Here is a 19,715-nt window from a genome sequence, read left to right as displayed (position 1 = left end):
AGCGCATTGACAAGTGCAAGAAGTGGGCGGAAGTCCGACGTGCCCTCGACAAGGCCAAGGAGACATACAAGCCGGACGCGACGACTCCGGACGCGTCAGAGGGGCGGTCGGACGGCCACAAATTGGCAAAGAAGGGGAAAAGCGCCGACGCGGCAACCGCGCGAGTGCAGGAGTCCATCGAGCATTGCCTCGCCGACGCCCAGGCCCGGGCCGTCCTACGCGAAGAGAAGACCGAGGCGCGGTGGTCGTCGCTAATGAAGAACAACGCCATCAAGCTCGACCTGCTCCGGACGAACGTCGCCGCGAAGAAGAGGAACACCGACATGGCTTTTCTGATGGGCGGGGCGGACATGCTCCAGAGCAACGACGAGAAGCTCAAGGCGTGGTACCTGGTGTAGCGCGGCCTCATCCTGAACGGGCTGCCGACGGCAACGCCGACGACGCCGACGACGCCCACGACTACACGAACGCCAAGCCCGAACGACGCCTCTACATCGCCGCCCAGCAGTGCCGAAGCCGCGCCGACACAGCCCAGCACCGAAGCAGCTCCGACACCGACGAGCCCGCGCACGCCGACTCCGCCAACGCCTGGAGCCGACCCCGCCGAGTGAATCGTTGCGCACGCGAACTTGCGGCGGCAGCGCTTTGTTTTTTGTAACGCCAGACTACGTCTGATTGCCGGATTTGCGGTGTCTTTTGAGAGCGGGAACGACCAAGTTTAAATTTCCCGCATCCTAGGGCCGGCGCGTGGGGGCGTGACTGGGAGCTAGATCGCCCCCAGGGGCCGAACTAGCGCCAGCACGCCCCTAGGCCGCTCTATTTAGGCGCCCTGGGGGGCCGAACGGCTGGAGATGCCCTTACCCAACCTCCCCCTTGGGTCGCTGAACTAGTTGCTGTCGATTGTAATCCTGTGAATCTATACCTCGCAAAAAAAAAAAAAGGTACGGATGAAGACACATCAGCTCAGTCCCGATCGCACAAACCCTTTCACTTTTCTTCGGACAGCCTCCTTCCATGCATTGTTGTAAGCCATACATGCATGCATGATAATACATTCCCAGGAAATTACATAAAAAAGAGGCTCAAAAGAAAAGAAAGTAAGAACACTACGTACTGCTACAAGTTCGGTGAGCTAGAGACTAATGCCTGCTTCTCCTACGTACCACTACCACTACATCACCTTCGTGATAACCAATTAACCAGCCTTGCCTTCCCAGCTTAAAACAAGTGGCATGAGCAACCGACGCTACTAATCCAGCTCCAGGTTACGACAACAGGGCCAGTGACAGCAAGATTTGAGCAGCAGCAGCGCGGCTATGCGTCCGTCCAGGCAGCAAACACAGGCATGGGAGGGATGGAGGAATTCGGCCCCCTCAACGCGTGGGTGGCGGTCGGCGCCGGCATCGCCATCCACGGGCTCATGGTGGCGAGGCTGACGGCGTTGGGATGCTTGGTGTACAGCGAGGGCAGGCTGAACCTCTCGGGGCTCCCCTCTCTCGAGTTGCTGAGGCTGGTCACCAGGGAAGACGAGTTGGAGTAGTTAATCTTGCCTGAAACGTCGATGTCATGCGCGGCAGACTCGACGTCGAACCCGGCAATGCCATTGCCATGCAGGGACGAGCGAGGGTCGCCGTCCATGAAGCCCTTCTGAAGGTCGGCCACCTCGGGGGTGCACTGTGCAGCTTGCTGCGGTGTTCCATGGAGCACCATCCTCCAGACGCCTGAGCTTCCTTCTTCGGCATGGCTGAGCTCCCCGCCGCCGTTGTGCATGGAAGGCACGTGGTTGGCCGCCTCGATCGGCCTGACCTTGCGCGCTTCGTCCCCGGGCAGCAGAGAGCTGCTCTCCATGATCTTGTCCACGTCGTATCTGGTTATGTCGAAGTTGGTCACGGCGTTCAGGCCACGGAACTTGATCGCGGCTACGTCATAGGCCTCGGCTGCTTCTTCCTGAGTGGCTGTACAAAGATTCAGTAGATTTTATTAAGATCTTCATACATGTGACAAATGGTGAGGTATGTTACTTTAGAAGACGTCATCGATGATAATATCCTCCTCATTAGGAAACCAAGGTAGATTCCTATTGTAAAGTACGATTTCCGATCTGATTGCTTTTTGCGTCGTGCTAGTGTGATTGATTTTTCAGTCCAAGGGGGTATTCAAGACAGTCAACCAATAACTTTGTACAGAGGTCACAGCCTTATGAAAAGCATAAAACATCTGGAAAAGCAAAGAATGATCAGGGAAGGATGCATTGCAGTTGCAGATGTACTCATGTACTCCACGAGCTAAAGTTAGTTACTAGATCCCAAAGCAACGCACAAAACTAGAGGTTTAACAGTAAAAGCTTCTGCTGGGTGTCTACTACATTCTCTAGCAAATCCACTTTGACACGACAATTAGCATACTAGCATCGATAATAGTACACCCTGCTACTTGAGATTAGCACTGAAAGCTTCTTTCACTTATGGCACATAACTTTGTGAAAACTCTTTTGGTTAGTAAGTATATAAAACCAAGCGGATATAAATGTCGTTCTTACTGAAAGTGCCGAGATACAAGTCTTTGTTGCCAGCAACCCTGCCAATCCTAGCTTGCCATCTTCCATGCTGATGATGCCTGAAATGCAACATGGGCGCGTTGAGATTGTTTTCCGCTCAAATTATTCAGACTTTTCTCTCATGCAATATTTTTCTTACTTGAGGGAGAATGTGTAGGCATCTTACCTCGTTACTCCTCGATATATCGAAGCACCACGAGAAAACCCGCTGCTTCTCCTGTAGGCATCACAAACTTATTACTGAATCTATCAATCAAAAAAGATCTAGAGTGGGAGAAAAATGACTCCTGCTTTTTTACCTTCTCAAGTGTGCAACGAATTCCTGCCTTGTCATGCTTTTCATCTCCTCGACCTCCTCTCGATAATTTTCTAGCTGTGAAGCTCAACATATCAGTTCACATTATAGAAACCGATATCGACGGTTTTAGTTTCCATGAACCAGTCCATGTTGTCATCCATACCGGGAAATTGGTGTTCGTCGACGCCCCCCAGTATTTCAGAGCAGCCAGATCATAAGCCCTGGCAGCCTTGTCTTCATTATCATAACCACCTAGCCCACATTAAGAAAATGTCAGGAACTAGGACACAGCTTGATACAAGTGCTGCAGCAAAGTACTCCTATATATGAAGTCAATTTTACCTAGATAAACTGCAAGAAGACACCATTGGAGCCAGAGATGTTGACATACACAAGAAGAAGAACATGTATCAGAATGTCAGCTGAAGTCATAAGGTGACTGGTGCGTATGATTTTGATACAATTTGTGCTAGAAGTTGAGCTAGTGATCAACCTTGCCTCCCTTTCCTTGTCTGCCCATCCTTCTTGCAACTGTTGTCCCACAGGTGGGCTTCATATCTCCCAGTCCACCTGTGCCTGCTCCAGTGGATCAAACACACACAAACCTTGGTCATGCGATATAAACAATATAAAAAGGGAGGCAGGTTCAATCAGGTGATTTGGTCAAAAACAAAAGAGCAGGTAGGTGGTGTCTCATCAATGCAAAGAACTGAAGAGGCATCAGAAGCAACAGGTGCATTGCGCTCAGTCTTTAATCCTGAGGGATGAAACAAACTAAGCATCTTGTGGGTGAATAAATCTAACTGCTCCATGGCATTAATTTGTTTTGGAACGAAGTATGGATACTAGGTGCCCTACTAAATAACAAGAACTGCAGATGCATCAGTGGAACACTGCAGATATCAATGCTGCTAACTAGGACAAAATCACAGGGCAAAACATAAGGCTCAAACAGGCTAGTACTAGTACTGCCACTACATGTTCTAAATGAACCAGGAATTTATTTATTTAAAAAAATAAAGGAACTAGGAATTAGTTGACATCAGTTTATTTGCACATGATCAGCAATGTAAAATGATCAAATAGGTACTATTGAGCAAGTTGGGATCGTACATGAACCCAAAGGTTAAATATCTGTAGTATAAGCAACTTACCTGGTGACGCCCCTATACTGGGAGGTCCTCTGCCCAAACGTGTCGATGGACTTGCGGTGAACGGGCTGCTTCTGGCCTCCCTTCCCAGTGCCCCTCTTCTTCCCCACGCACTGCTCCCCACCACCATTACTGCCTCCCTGGGAAGCAGCCATAGAGGCAGCAGCAGCAGCAGCAGCCGCAGCCATCTGATGCTGCTGAGGAGCTGCGGTGACGCAGCTGCTGGACTGGGACCTGGGGCTCATGGACAGGCTCAGCGGCTGCATCCCCGCGTTGCTGTAGCATGAGCCATAGCTCGTCACGAGCAGGTTCTTGGCAGCGGCCATTGCCTCATCCATCGGCGCCGTGGTCTCTTGGTAGATCGCCTCCGTTTCCGTCAAGTGCTGGAAGTTGTAGGGCGCTAGCTGCTGCTGATGGTGCTGGTAGATTCTGCTTGCCTCCTGGTCCTGTTGGTCCTGCTGCTGCTGGTGGTGGCTGTAGTAGGTGACCGCGTCGTGCCCACTTCCATTGCCGCCACCCAAGAAGTCCTCGAGCTTCGGCGAGGACGATGGCATCATCCCTAGGTGATGGCAGCACGAAAGATTAGTGTCGGCGTTGCAACAATGGAAACCAAGAGATAGAGAGAGAAGTGCAACAGTGAGCTGACCTTCCATGATGCACAGGGATCCATCGGACGTGATGGGCATGACGGAGTGGTGGGAGTAGTAGACGCCGGCGGTGCTGGTGCCATCCCCATAGGCGCCGCCGACGTAGTAGTAGCCAGGAGGTGGAGCGGCCATTTGCGCGGGTTGGGAGAATAGGAGGTTGCAGGTCGCGGCGTTTGTGGGAGAAGCGGACATAGCGCTAGCGCTAGCAGGTTGAGCCTGAGCGTGGTCGGGTTCAGAGGAGGGCACCTCCATGGCCATGTGCGGGGAGAGGGAGAAACCTAACCAGTTGCCGCCGCCGCTGGCCATCGCTCTCATCAACAAACAAACACAGACGAAAACGCTTCTTGCTTCGCTTTCACTCTGAGCTGAGCTCTACTGCTACTGCGGCACCACTACCCTTGTCCGAGCGACGGCATGGAGATGGAGGCAGTGGTGGTAAAAGAGAAGTGAACTACGAGGAAGACGGGAGGGACCCGTGAGTTGAGCAAAAGGAATGAGAGGGAGGGGCCAAGCAAGCCAAAGGCCAAAGCAAAGCGGTGGATAAGTACCACTCTCTCCTGAGCCCTAATGCAATTTCATTAGAGCGGGCATATAAAATCTAGGGGCCTGTTTGTTCTTGGCCTCCCCATACCTCTCGTTCCATGGGGATCTGTGGTTGGATTGGATAAAAGATGTCGTGTGTGTGTGTGTCTTCAAGTCCCTTGGGTTCCCACCCCACCCTCTTTTTACTGGGGCGAGGCCACGCCCGGTGCTGTTGAAAACTCACGCGGCGGCACATACCCACAGATAAAGATGCAAGAATTTAATCGTGGAGTTGCCATTGGACAAGATGGCCAGCCTCCTCCTACCGTCTAGTGCCTCTCCATCTCACTCTCTTTCAACCTGTCATGCACTAGTAGCACTGCTGCCTAGACGTAGTAGCTGGATGCTGCCCAGAGTGGCTGAAAGAAGGCTGCTTTCGGCACAGGCTTCATGGAGTTACGTGAGAGGAGAGAGAGAGAGCAGGTGAGTGTATCCGGTAAAGCATGTGCAGCCGGACTTGGCAAATCTGTTCATCTATACGTCCGTGGATGGCGTCCATCGGCCCCTCATATCTTCTGTCCTGCGTCCACATATCTTAAATCCGGATCAAATTCATACAAATTCATGCTCGTCGATCATACATGTCAATGTCACAGGTAAGTAGCAAATGTCGGTACCGAAAATACATAGGTCTTGTTACATAAAATTTATTTTAAGTGCACAGCTTAAATATTAGCTCTTTGGTTTTTATTGTGGATCCACATATGCTCCACAAGATCGTTGAGTAGTTGCATGTGCACGTGATGATCTTGAAAATTCTGATGCATCTGCAGAAAATTTATAAACTCAGCTGCATCTTGATCTTCCAGGATTTGAACTTGTTCTCAAGGTGCTTCAAAATCACTGGTTTGGGCTACACCATCACCCACATCCCCGACAATCAAATTGTGCAAAATAACATAACATGTCATGAGCTGCCACAAAGTTTCCGATTCCCACATCATTGGAGCTCCACGAACAATTCCCCAACGAGCTTGCACCCTAGGAATAGTTGCGCGACGCGCGCGGCCGCGGAGTGGCGCGACGAACATCGAGGAGGAGGAAGACGAGAGGAAAGAGCAAATGGATCCAGTAGGTCGACTTGGTGGATTTGGTGCAATTTACGGTGGGGTCGGGCTGTTGGGTCCGACGTGGCGGGCGCGCCCATATCCGCCCCATATTTGGGCTGGATTTGAGGGGTACTGGTCAGCCCAGGCGTTTGAGGCCCGTTTGAGGCACCCGTCTGGGTCGAAAATTCGTGTTTGTTCAGTGACCGGGCGGCCCGCCCAAACGTATGAGGCGGGATTGGGGCGTCCGACTATAGAGCAAACTGATGGGGAACAAAGCATGAAAATCAAAAAAATTCCTACGAACTCCCAAAATCTAATCTAAGAGATGCATAGCAAAAAGAGGGGAGTGTGTCTACATACCCTTATAGACTGATGACCCACAAATATATGGATCAATCGTAGTTCTTTTGATAAGTAAGAGTGTCGAACCCAACGAGGAGCAGAAGGAAATGACAAGTGGTTTTCAGCAAGGTATTCTTTGCAAGCACTGAAATTATAAGTAACGAGTAGTTTGATATCAAGATAATTTGTAACGAGCAAGTAACGGTAATAGTAACAAAAGTGCAGTAAGGTTGCCAAAACCTTTTGAGGCAAAGGACAGGCCAAAACGGCCACTTATAATAAGCAAAACATTCTTGAGGGTGCACGGGAATTTCATCTAGTCACTTTCATCATGTTGGTTTGATTCGTGATCGCTATTTTTATAATTTGATATGTGGGTGGACTGGTGCTTAGGTGCTGTTCTTACTTGAACAAACCTCTTACTTATGATGAACCCCTTCGCAAGCATCCGCAACTACGAGAAAAGTATTAAGATAAAATGTAATCATAGCATTAAACTTTTGGATCCAAATCAACCCCTTATGAAGTAGCGCATAATCTAGGGTTTAAGCTTCTGTCATTCTCGCAACCCATCATCTAATAACTAGTCCACAATACATTCTCTTAGGCACTAATAAGGTGAAGTGTCATGTAGTCGACGTTCACATGACATCACTAAGGGAATCAACATACATATCATCAAAATATCAAATACATATCAAGTTCACATGATTACTTGCAACAAGATTTCTCCCGTGACCTCGAGAACAAAAGTAACTACTCACAAATGATAATAATGCTCAAGATCAGAGGGGTATTAAATAGCATAATGGATCTGAACATATAATCTTCCACCAAATAAACCATATAGTAATCAACTACAAGATGTAATCAACACTGCTAGTCACCCACAAGCACCAATCTGAAGTTCCGGTATAAAGATTGAACACAAGAGATGAACTAGGGTTTGAGAGGAGATGGTGTTGTTGAAGATGTTGATGGAGATTTCCCTCCCCAAGATGGGAGAGTTGTTGGTGATGACGATGACGATGATTTCCCCCTCCGGGAGGGAAGTTCCCCGGGCGGAATCGCTCTGCCGGAGGGAAAAAGTGCTCCTGCCCAAGTTCCGCCTCAAGACGACGTCGCTTCGTCCCAAAAGTCTTCTTGTAATTTTTGTTTCTAGGTCAAAATGACTTATATACCAGAACATGGGCACCGGAGGTAGGCCGAGGAGGGCAAAATCCACCAGGGCGCACCTAGGCTCCATGGTGCGCCCAGGTGGGTTGTGCCCACCTGGTGGAGCCCCTCTGGTAGCTATTTGCTCCAATAATTCTTAAATATTCCATAAAAATCTCTGTGAAGTTTCAGCTTATTTGGACTTGTGCAGAATAGGTAGCTCTGATGTGCTTTTTCAGGTCCAGAATTCTAGCTGCCAGTATTCTCCCTCTTTGTGTAAACCTTGCATATTATGAGAGAAAAGGCATTAGAATTACTCCAAAAAGCATTATTGTACATAGAAAAATTATAAATATCAGTAGCAAAACATAATGCAAAATGGACATATTAACTCCCCCAAGCTTAGACCTCGCTTGTCGCTTGTCCTCAAGCGAAAAACCGAAAGCAAAAAACATGTCCACATGCATAGAGAGAGAGAGAGAGGTGTCGATAAAAACAAAATACAGACATAGAAGCATCATGCACATTATTGTAACAATAAGGAACTTAAACATAAAGTTTTTATCACATAACTTTTATCATATAACTTGTGTCATATAACTTCTTATGAACAAGTAACAATTCATCACAACATGAAGTATAAAGCATAAACCTTGTTTAAAACCAACAAACTATGTTCTCAGTCAAGTTTGCAACTACAATTCATCACAGGAAGGGTCACGTGTCGAAGCCTTTAGGCAAGTCCACATACTCAACCATCATATAGTCTTCTATGATTGCTAACACTCACAGCGTACCCATGAACAAAAGGTTTCAACCAGACACATAGAAAGATAGGGGCTTATAGTTTCGCCACCCAACATATTCACCTCAAGGGTGATGTCAACAATAATAACTCATGCCTACTCATATCCAGCTGATATATGTGCCTAGATCTTTCCTCACCACATGATGCTTGCCAAAGGAGAAAAATAAAAAGGAATAGGGGAGAAAACTTTGACTATGCGTAAAAGTAAAATAAAGCCCCTTCGTAGAGGGAAGTAGAGGTTGCCATGCGCTTATTTGTTTGTATACCAAATCCCTTAATGCAAAAGAATGTCACGTTGTATTGCCCCTTATGATAGCAACCTTATTATGCAGTCTGCGCTTTTATTCTTTGTCATCACAAGTTCGTACAACGCATGTGAATCTTCTCTTCCCTTATTAATTCTTTCATGAGTTGCATCATTGACCAATGCTATGTTTGTCAATATCCAACAAATTTTACCACTTATGCTCTTCCTTATGTGATGTCATTACTTACCATAAGATTAGCATATGATCTTTTTTATTTATTTATTCCTTTCCTTTTTATTGAAACATAAAAGTGCAGAAAGCAAAACTTGAACTAATCTTTATTATATAACTCGCACACGATTACATAGATAGATCACTAAGCAAACACTCGAAAAGATAGGATCGAACTAAGATTTTATTCAACTAGATCAAAAGGTAACTAAGGATTGAACTAAAAATAGATAAAAGCAAAGATAGCGGTGGTGATACGATACCGGGACACCTCCCCCAAGCTTGGCACAAGCCAAGGGGAGTGCCCATAGCATGAACTCAAGTCTCCTTTGGTGATGAAGAAAGTGGTGGTGGTGATGAGGTAGCAATCTCTAACAGGTTCTCCAATCTACGTATGACGCTCCGAAGGGCAATGATGTGCTCTCGCAATAGGATATTTTCACGAGTGAGAAATTTGTTTTGAACACGGACCGTTTCAATGATCATAAAAGCTTCAATTTCAGTAGGGTGAGATATTCATAATATGGTTGGAGGATATCCTCTTCTTCCTCTGTAGGCAAGGCTTGCCCTACTGCTGGAGCTTGATCTCCAACAACTTCCTTGCTCTTCTTCCCCTTTAGAGCTTCTTTTGGTCCTTCTCCATCTTCATTAACCAAGCATCTTCTTCTACGTTGTTGGAGGAGGGAGAAGACATGGTGTCTGGCCTGAGAGGTCTGACAAAAAACAGCAAGAAAGAAGAACAGAAGATTTTTGTGCGGTACGAAGGTCAATACATTTGGGGGGTATATAAAGATTTTTATCTTGGGAAACAAGCAAGCGAAAGAAAAATGGAGTTTGGAAGGTAAATGAGGTGGGCACAACCCACCTGGGCGCACCAGGGGGCCCTAGCGCACCCTGGTGTCTCGTGCCCACTAGGGTTGCCTTCCTGGTTATTTCTTATTTTCCTATTTTTAATATATTCCAAAACTCACAAAAAAATTGCAGAATTTTGGGAGTCTGTTTACTTACCGTATCACATACCTCCTCTTTTTTTGGTTATTCTGGAGTGTTCCGGAAGGTTTCTTTTATGTGTTCCTCTAGCGTCATGGCTTGGATAATATTGCTTTCAACATTAATAGACGTACCTGAGATGTAGTGTTTAATTCTTTGACCATTGACCACCTTCGGGTTGGTACCTTTGACATTATTTATGTCGGTGGGAACAACACCTATGGGATCAACGGGATCCCTACTATGGTCGGCGGGCACAGGGTTGTGAGAAGAGCAGGTCCAAGAGCCAGCACAAAGGTCGTTTACCCAGGTTCGGGCCGCGGAGATCGCGTAATACCCTAATCCTGCTTTTGGTGTGTATATCAGTGTTCTTGAACTAGCTATCGAGCGTGACTTGCCCAAAGAGCTGAATCCTTTTCCAGTGCGCCTCGGGCCTCCTTTTATAGTCGAAGGAGGCGCTACAGTGGCACACAGGAGGTGGAAAGGGTACAGTGTGCAAGCTTATCGCTTGCTATTACGGGACAAGACGCATTAAATGCACCTCTGAGGTGTCCCCCTGCTTTATAGCCGCCTTGCTCTGCTTCGACACGCACCCATGCCAGCAAAGCGGTCAGCACCATGTAGGCTGGCAGGCTGCTAAGGTGGCGCGGTGGCAGTGTCTTCACGAAGATCTGCATGCCACCACGCAGGTGTTTTGCTGAGTTGGCCTCGGGACTGCGCGTCGCCACGCAGGTGCCCGCCTGGCTGGCTGGGCTGGCAGCTACATGGGAACGGCGGTGGGGTCTTGGTGCGTGCGGGCCTGGCCGCGGCCTCGTTGATGTCCTCGGCAAGGGTCTTGCCAGGGGCCCCGGTAAGGGTGTTGCTGTGGCACCGCGGTCGTCCCCGGCAAGGGTGTTGCCGTGGCACCGCGGTCGTCCCCGGCAAGGATGTTGCTGGAAGGCTCGTCTCCTGGCCGGTGTTAATGATCTTCACAAAGATCTGCATGCCACCATGGAGGTGCCTCCTGAGCCTTGGATCCAATGTCATTGATGGTGTTGGAAAACTCGGGCTCAAGGGTGGCGCACTTTGTTGGTGTTTGGCGAGTCGCCCCAGCAAAGTCCTTGTCGAGGCTGTGGAGGCCGTCCTGGCAAGGGTCTTGCCAGGGGAGTCCACCTCGCCCTGTTGCTCTTTGTGTTTCTGTCTTGGCGTTGCTCTGATCGTCTCGTGGCTTCGGCTTCCTTCACCTGTCCTGCCAAGTGTGGCCACAGGCGCGACTCCGACTCCCCGTGCCCAGGTAAAGGGGTACAAGTAGAGCCCCTACTTCCGTACACCGACAATTTATTTTGATGGCTCCAGAGCGATAAACCTCTTCGATAACATACGGTCCTTCCCATTTGGAGAGAAGTTTTCCTGCAAAGAATCTGATACGAGAATTGTATAGAAGAACATGTTCCCCAACTTTGAATTCCCGTTTTGGATTCTTTTGTCATGCATCTTTTAACTTTCTCTTCAAATAGTTCGGTATTTTCATAAGCTTGGGTTCTCCATTCATCTAAGAAGGTAATATCAAATAACCTCTTTTCACCGGCAAGTTTGAAATCATAGTTAAATTCTTTAATTGCCCAATATGCCTTATGCTCTAACTCTAGAGGCAAATGACAAGCTTTTCCATATACCATTTTATAAGGAGACATACCCATAGATTTTTATAAATTGTTCTATAAGCCCAAAGTGCATCATCCAATTTTTTAGACCAATTATTTTGGGACATATTAACAGTTTTCTGTAATATTAATTTTATCTCTTTATTACTACGTTCAACTTGACCACTAGATTGAGGATGATAGGGTGATGCAATTCTATGGTTAACATCATACTTAGCAATCATTTTACAGAAAGCACCATGAATAAAGTTGAACCACCAATAGTCATTAAATATCTAGGGACTCCAAACCTCAGGAAAATAACTTCTTTAAGCATTTTAAAGGAGGTGTTGATCAGCACTACTAGTTGGAATAGCTTCTACCCACTTAGTGACATAATCAACAGCAACCAAAAAATGTGTATACCCATTAGAGGAAGGAAAAAGTTCCTTATAATCAAAACCCCGAACACAAATGGTTCAACAGCAAGTGAATAATTCATAGGCATTTTGTCGGCGTTCTGGGAATGAGGGTCCCCAGAATTGCCTGCCTGCGGCCTGCGGCATGGCTCAACCAGTGGCCCAGTACGACCCGTCTTCATCAACCAACACTCAAGACCCTCGCGAGGGGCCGGGCGGACGACGCAAGGCCTCATCAGGAGGCAGAGAGATCAAGGCAAGGGGTACCTCGCGAGGTCCTCGTGACTCAAGCCATGACGACCAAGGCCAGGCGGGCGCCAGCTGCGCAGTGTCCTCGTTTCCTCTTTGGTGCAAAGGGGGAAAGCGCAGGCGTGGTGTACCGAGGCATCAGGCAAAGGTTTCCATATCGGTGCAAAGAGACCAAGATCAGCACAACGGCAGGACGGAGGTCACCATGGAGCCCAAGACGGCGTCACCACCAGCGCTTTTGGCAGGCGAAGACCACCTTTAGTCAGGATAGCTTGTACTAGCTGTCCCCTTTCAAAATGGCCGTGGTTGGATCCCTTCCCGCTCAATATCTGGGAAGAGGACCAGGGCCTCTATAAATAGGGCCAGCCACCATAGTAGGAGGGAATCTGATCCGAACCCAGTTCATCTACACACCACCAAGCACAAGAACACCTCTCCTCACGAGGCTGTTCTTCCATTGTACTATTCATCATCAGCCCAAGAGGAAATCCACCACACCACACACAGGAGTAGGGTATTACACCACAACGGTGGCCCGAACCTGTGTAAATCTTGTGTCTCTTGTGTTGTTCGTCGATCTAGCTTAGGGATCGTGGCGAGGCTGAGAGCGAGATTCGGTAGGGAGAGATCTTCATGTGCACCCCAGTGTTCGAACCTTAAGGGTTTTCCCGGAACCCAATATCCGACATTTGGCGCGCCAGGTAGGGGTGCGCCGGTGTCGGATATCGGGTTCCGGCAAAACCCTTAAGGTTCGAACTCCGGGGTGCGCGCGGAGATCTTCCCCCTACCGATCCACGTCCCAACGCCTCGCTGAGAATCTAGGCTAAATGATGAACAACACAAGGGACGTGAGATTTATACTGGTTCGGGCCACCGTTGTGGTGTAATACCCTACTCCAGTGTGTGGTGTGGTGGATTGCCTCAAGGGCTGACGATGAACAGTACAAGGGAAGAACAACCTTGAGAGGTGTTCTCGTGGTGGTCGCTTGCTTGAGAAGGATTCGATCCGCTCTCGATGAGATGCCCCCTCTACGATGGAGGCTGTCCCTATATATAGAGGCCCTGATCCTCTTCCCAAATATTGAGCGGGAAGGGCGCCAACAATGGCCATTTTAAAGGGGAACATCTAGTACAAGTTATCCTGACTAAAGTTGGTCTTCGACTGCCAAAGGCACTGGCGATGACACCGTCTTGGGCTCCCCGGTGACCTCTGTCCTGCCGCTCTGCTGGTCTTGGTCTCGTTGCACCGAAATGGTAACCTTTGTTTGATGCCTCGGTACTCCACGTCTGTGATTGCCCCCTTTCCACCAAAGTGGAAACAAGGACACTGCACAGGCCGACGCCCACCTGGTCTCGATCGTCATGGCTTGCGTCACGAGCACCTCGCCTTGATCTCTCTGCCTCCTCGCGAGCCTGCCTGGTGAGGTCATTTATGAGGAAGCCTTTTGTCGTCCGCCCCACGAGGCTTGGCCCCTCGTGAGCTTGAGTTGGTGAAGATGGCCCGTACTGGGCCACCACTTGAGCAACGCCGCCGGCTGCAGGCAGGCAAGTCTGGGGACCCACGTTCCCAGAACGCCGATAGTAGCCCCAGGCCCAAGGCGCACTCGGACTTGGCTTAGCAGAGAAGCGAAGGGGCAAGTGCAGAGCGCCACGGGCCCCAACATCCTGCGGCCTTGGTCGCCGCATGGCGGTTGATTGGACGTGGGTGTCTCTGCTTCCCCACGCTGCACATTATGCGCCTAGCTAAGTGGCCACGAGATTGTACACATTTATTCTCTCCTCGCTGCCCGCGTGCTTCCTGTTCCCCTTTCTCCTTTGAGACTTTGCTTCTGCCTTCAATCCATCTTGAGTTCTCCCCATTCCTATCGCCATGGCGCAAATGAAAAAGGAAAAGGGGAAGAAGCCTACGCCTTCGTCCCGCTCGCCTCCGGCAGCTGTGCCCGTTGTCGACCAGTCGCTCATACTCAATCTAGAAGCCTTGGACAAGGTCTGATCCGCCCTCGCCTCTAGCTTCAACGAGTGCGGGAGGACGACGGACTGGCCCGCGTCCCACAGCTCCTTCGACAGGATCTTCATGGAGGTCCGATTCTTCGTCGACGCCCTGTGGGCGGTCCTGGTTCCCCCCTTCTCTGCTTTCTTCAATGCGGTGCTTTCCCATTACCAGATCCATGTGATGCATCTTGGTCCCCAATCCATTACTCTTCTTGCTGTCTTTGCCTTTGTCTGCGAGGCCATGGTGGGTAGTCCTCCTTCCGTTGCTCTCCTACGCCACTTCTTCACACTGCGCCTGACTGAGCCATCTCAATGCTCGGGGTGGGTGAGCTTCCAGGCCGTACAGAGATGGCCACCTCGGGGGTCGACTTTGGCCTCCCACCTTCCATGAGCGGGTTCCGAGAACGGTGGCTGTACGTGGACGTCGGGGGTACCCAGCCCCTTTCTCGCGCACCCGACATTGCCTGCTGTCCCCAACCCAGGCTGGGGCCAGGAGAAGCTCACAAGCCCCAGCTCGCTTTTATCTGGTGCCGCTTTGAGAGGTTGAGGACGCTTGGTGTGACGGCGCCTCAGGTGGTGAAGGAGTTCCTTCTGTGCCGCATCGCTCCTCTCCAGCGCCACTCCCGTCCAATGTGGGCTTTCACTAGGTATCAAGACCGCATGAGGCTCCAGGAAGGGGATCTCACGCCTGAAATGACGAGGAAGGTGCTGAGAGTCTTGACGGGCGACCCCTCTCCAGGCAGTGTCCGGCACGGGGGCGCCCTCTTGTATCTTTGCTCAGGCAGGGCTGAGCTTGTGAGGTAGAGCCCCGCTTCAGCGAATGGGGGATGTGCCCAGCCGACCTCGTGGGGCCCCGTGAGAATCCAGTTGCCGTGGTTCCTCCCCCCAACGCCCACGTTGATCCTGCCTCAGGAGGTGGTCCTGGGAGGCAAGCATCGCCGAGAGCTACGGGGTCTGGTGTCGAGACGCCGATGCCATGCAGGGCTTCCAAGGCGTCATCCTCCAGAGCTTGCGATTGCCCCGAGGTGGTAGCTGATGAGGAGACGCAACTAGTGGCTCCCGAGACCGAAACTCCCAAGGCCTCGTCAGGCCGCCAAAGGGTGGCATCTGATTGCTCCTTCCAGCCTGGCGCCCCTGAGGCAGGCCGCCTTGATGCTTCGCTGTCCATGCCATGCACCGGCCCTCACGTCGAGAGCTTGGGCCGGTTCCGCATAGACTACAACGCCCTCCGCAAGCGGAAGGAAGCTTCGGGTGGCAGTGATCGCCCCTGCCGCCCGCTGAAGCACAGGAAGTACTTCGCCATGGATGAGTAAGTCCCTCCTCCTTGTAACCCCTTGTTTGTCGTTCCCTTCGCTGACTGTGGTCATCCAGGATCCGTCCTGCCGAGCCTGCGGAGCCGGCCAAGGAGCTGCCTCCTCAGGCTTCATCTTCACCGCCGACCTTGGGCGTCCCGAGCTTGTGCGCCACCCCTGACATGAGTCCAGCTGGAGAGGTTGGCCGACCCGCGGTGTGCCTGGAGCCCGCGCGCACGCCGCTCTTCCTTCACGAGTTCTCCCGGGGCACAACCAGCTTGCCCCGTGGTCCTCCCCTGATCATGGATGGCACATGGTTGAAGTCGATCTTTGGCTCTTCCTCAGAGGATGGATCAGCGCCAGGCTGGGTCCCTTGCGGGGCCCGTCCAGCGATTGTGGGGCCCCCCAGCCCCCTGCCGAGAGGGGGCGAGCCATTTCAGGGTCCTCTGCCGACGCCAATGGTGGAGGATGACGCTGATGACGTGCTCAGGCGTGCGCGGGAGCGCAGCACCGTCCGCCCAGAGTTTCTCCAGAAGGCGACAGGCGCGTGAGCCATCTTGGTGCAGAGCTCGTGGGCGAGGACGCGCGTCTTGAAGCTGAAGGTCTACAGCTGATCGAGGAATGATGCAAGCTGAAGGTGGCTGTCGGCCTCGCGCGCCACCAGCGTGATCTTGACAATGCGAAGGCCGAGGCATCTCTGGTGGCCTCGCGGAAGGCCTGCTCCCGAGCCATCGAGGAGGCTCAGAAGGCAGACTGACGACATGAAGCCGCGGAGGAGCGCGCGTGGGAGCTCCAAGCCCGGTGCAATTCCCTGGAGCAGCAAGTGGAGCCGCGCCAAGCTTCCCTTGCGTCGCTGAAAGGGGCGCCCGTCAAAGAGGAGGAGCTCCACAAGTGCGAGGAAGCGGTGACGCTGGAGGCTGCCGAGCGCAACCTCGATCTTTAACGGCTGGAGATGAGGGAGTGCCTGGTGACCCAGGCAGAGGACAACGTTGGTGCGCGGGAGGCTCGAATCCAAGAAGGGATCGACTGCCACGTGGCGGAAGCTTGCGTGGGTGTTGAGCGCGAGTATGAAGAGAGGTTGGAGCTGTCGAGGCCGAGGCCGTGGGCAGGACCGCCACTCTTAGGACCAAACTGACCGAAGCAACACAACATGCTGAGGCCACCGCAACCGCCTTAGTCATGGCGCAGGCTGAGATGGCCTCCTCCCGTGCCGAGCTGCTTCTTCTCCAACGGAGGGTTGACGATGCTGAGTCCGTTGCACGAAGGAACGAAGATGAGATCCACCAGCGGCAGACGCTGGAGCACATGCATGGCCCCATGCTCCGAACACTCAGGGAAAAGGTCAACGTGGCCTTGGGCAACATCTGTGAAGCGGCTGCTGAGGAGCCTCACGTGACCAACTACGCCGGCAATCTCCAGTTCTTCACTGACATGGTGACGCATCTGGAGAGTCGCTTTGAGAGGGATCGCCAGCTTGTTGAGGAGAGGAGCCGCGGCCTGCTCGCACGGGCCTTCTCCCGTGTCTTCAGCCATCTTCAAAACATCGACCCTCTATTTGACTTTGACGCCGCCATTGCCCCGGTGCTAAAGGCCATCCGAGGCGACCTGGCACGGTGGGTGGAGGACAACGTGGATGTGCTTGTACAGGCCTTCACCTCTGATGATGACGGGGTGATTGTTGCTGCCGATGAAGGCGACGTGGTGGATGGCGGCGAAGATGGCCCCAACAACGGCGAGGGTGAGGCCAGCGGCAGCGACAGTGGCGCCAGTGACGCCTCTGGAGGCGACCAAGAGGACGCGGTGAGCGACATGTCCGATTGATCCTTCGCCCCCCTAGCTGTTTGTCTTGCGCAGAAAAAGCTCGGGCGTGACCCTGAAGGTTGAAGAGCATTTTGGGAGGGGAAGCCCCTCATGCAAAAAGGATTGTTGTCCACGCATCGTTAAGGACAACCTGGATGGGCACCCGTATGTTGTTATGGGCTTTCCGATGAGTTGGTTGCTATGATTTTACCTTTATCTTAGGCAAGCTTCGAGTAGGCTTGTGGCGACTCTCCGAGGGTCCCATGGGAGGCCTGTTGACCATGTGGCGAGAGCCTTGCGAGAGCGAGCGCTGGCCGCGAGAGGGCATGCGCGTGAGTGCTGGGCCCAGCCCTACCCGCGAGAGGCTCGTGAGGGGGAGGCAGCTGGTGTGAATTTCAACTTGAGCAGAAACCAGAATACGAGAAAGCACACGAACAAGACAAGACGCCCCTCCCCGCATACGCAAACACAAATTCAAGTTCAACTTAGATTCGAAACGAGAAAGCTTGTCCTCATAAAAGGAAGCAAAAGAAAAAGGCCGCGCCCAGCATGTAGTCTAGTCTTTGATGTCTTCTCACCAGCGCGGAGCTAAGTGCTACCACTGGGCGTGGGAGGGAGCCCCCGAGGCCCGAGGGTGGCTCTTCGAAGACTCCGGGGCGTGTACAGCCCCAACTCATTATTACATGAGAGTGTCACGGGCGGCAAGCTTCATAGGCACTGGGCCTTCTTCATAAGAACCGGCCTTGCTTCATATCCCCAGATGAGGGCCCCGCCTTGCGCCGCCCTTGACCACCATTGACGGTGACCGGAAACCAGGACGTCACCAATGGGGAAAAGGGGACGCCAACGGTTCCCCCGACGAACACGGGTCCTCTGCCTGGGGCAGGCATCACGGCACCTCCCCGGTAGAGGGCCTACCTTCGAGGAACACCTCGCTCCGCGTGCCGTGGGGAGGGACCTGGCTCCCGACCCCTCTCTTGCAGCCCCCAGTGCCCTCCTCCTGAGGGGAGGGTACCTGCCGCACTAGGGCAACCTTCTGCTGCGGTGACCTGGACTTCCTGTGACCCATGGTTAGCATAAGCTTGCTCCTTAGGAATAAGCGGTATCCGATAACTGCTTCCACCGGCACGGTTGGCAAGGCTTCCTTGAGGCTCCTGAAAGGGCTCGGATTCTGGCGTCTCTTCTTCCCAGCCTGGCCCGAGGAACGAGCCGTGGTCTTCTTCTAGTGCATACTCCCGATCCACTATGTGGGGCACATAGGCCTCCGGGACCGCCGCCCCAAAGGCCTCGCCGTAGTGCCCCACGCTCCACGCGGTTTGGCTCGAAGCACCATCTTAGGGGTGGTAGGGCGGCGGCCCGCCCGGGCCGTAGGCAGTGATGCGCACGCCTTCGCTTACCAGGGGGGGCTCTCGTGCAGCTTGCCGCCCGGCGCTGATGGCCAAGATGGTGTTGATGAAGCCTTAAGGTACGTCTGGGGGCGCGCATGCGCGGACGGTCCCGCCATGTGATCCACCCGGGGCCTCGGGTGGAAGCTAGACACAGAATGGAGGTGCCCCTGAAGCAGCGGCATCCAGGTGCTCAGCGACGCGCTCCAGCAGCACGTCGTGGCCGCTTTCCTGCAGCCTGCACCGTAGCAGCTCTCGAGCCACCGTGAGCGCAGACTTCATCTTCGCCTGCTCCCGTCGGGTGTGCGGTGCTGTGGCCGCGGCGTGGTTTGAGGACCTTGCTGCTGATCATACCTGCCGCGGGGTGGGGGCAGGTGACGCTTGACCGGGTCGCCCGCGCCCCGCAGCATTCTACGGAGCGCGGGCTACCTGAGGCGCGGGGTTGAGGTCACCTTGGGCAGGCGGTGCGGCATGGGAAGGCCATGCCGCCCAGCGGTCGGCGTTGGCCGTCGGGTCACCAGGCATGGAGGCGACGAAGCGGTGGAACACAGGACGGTGGAAGAAAGATTCCGGCACACCCCTACCTGGCGCGCCAAATGTCGGATATCGGGTTCCGGCAAAACCCTTAAGGTTCGAACTCTGGGGTGCGCGTGAAGATCTTCCCCCTACCGATCCACGTCCAACGCCTCGCTGAGAATCTAGGCTAAATGATGAACAACACAAGGGACGCGAAATTTATACTGGTTCAGGCCATCGTTGTGGTGTAATACCCTACTCCAGTGTGTGGTGTGGTGGATTGCCTCAGGGGCTGACGATGAACAGTACAAGGGAAGAAAAGCCTCGCGAGGGGTGTTCTTGTGGTGGTTGCTTGCTTGAGAAGGATTCGATCCACTCTCGA

At 52.4% G+C, this 19,715-nt stretch overlaps 1 protein-coding gene across 2 annotated transcripts; it reads right to left on the bottom strand.

Moving 5' to 3' along the window:
• Nucleotides 1-985: 985 nt before the first annotated feature.
• LOC119291121 (AP2-like ethylene-responsive transcription factor CRL5) lies at nucleotides 986-5,277 on the bottom strand. 2 transcript variants are annotated; one of them, XM_037569832.1, is made up of 9 exons: nucleotides 4,653-5,277; nucleotides 4,010-4,565; nucleotides 3,349-3,434; nucleotides 3,198-3,206; nucleotides 3,019-3,107; nucleotides 2,857-2,930; nucleotides 2,724-2,774; nucleotides 2,540-2,616; nucleotides 986-1,955 (listed from the first exon to the last, which is right to left on the bottom strand). In XM_037569832.1, exons 1-9 carry the CDS (start codon nucleotides 4,966-4,968, stop codon nucleotides 1,315-1,317), a joined length of 1,899 nt encoding a protein of 632 aa, XP_037425729.1. In that variant the 5' UTR covers nucleotides 4,969-5,277; the 3' UTR covers nucleotides 986-1,314. The 2 variants fall into 2 exon arrangements, with proteins under 2 accessions (XP_037425729.1, XP_037425730.1); XM_037569833.1 differs by having other exon boundaries at nucleotides 3,349-3,431; nucleotides 4,653-5,274.
• Between the last annotated feature and the right edge of the window lie 14,438 nt (nucleotides 5,278-19,715).

This window comes from Triticum dicoccoides, chromosome 4B (assembly GCF_002162155.2).
Source record: "Triticum dicoccoides isolate Atlit2015 ecotype Zavitan chromosome 4B, WEW_v2.0, whole genome shotgun sequence".
Lineage (NCBI taxonomy): Eukaryota > Viridiplantae > Streptophyta > Magnoliopsida > Poales > Poaceae > Triticum > Triticum dicoccoides.
Note: the sequence above shows the minus strand (reverse complement) of the source record. Positions and strands in the feature narration are given on the sequence as shown.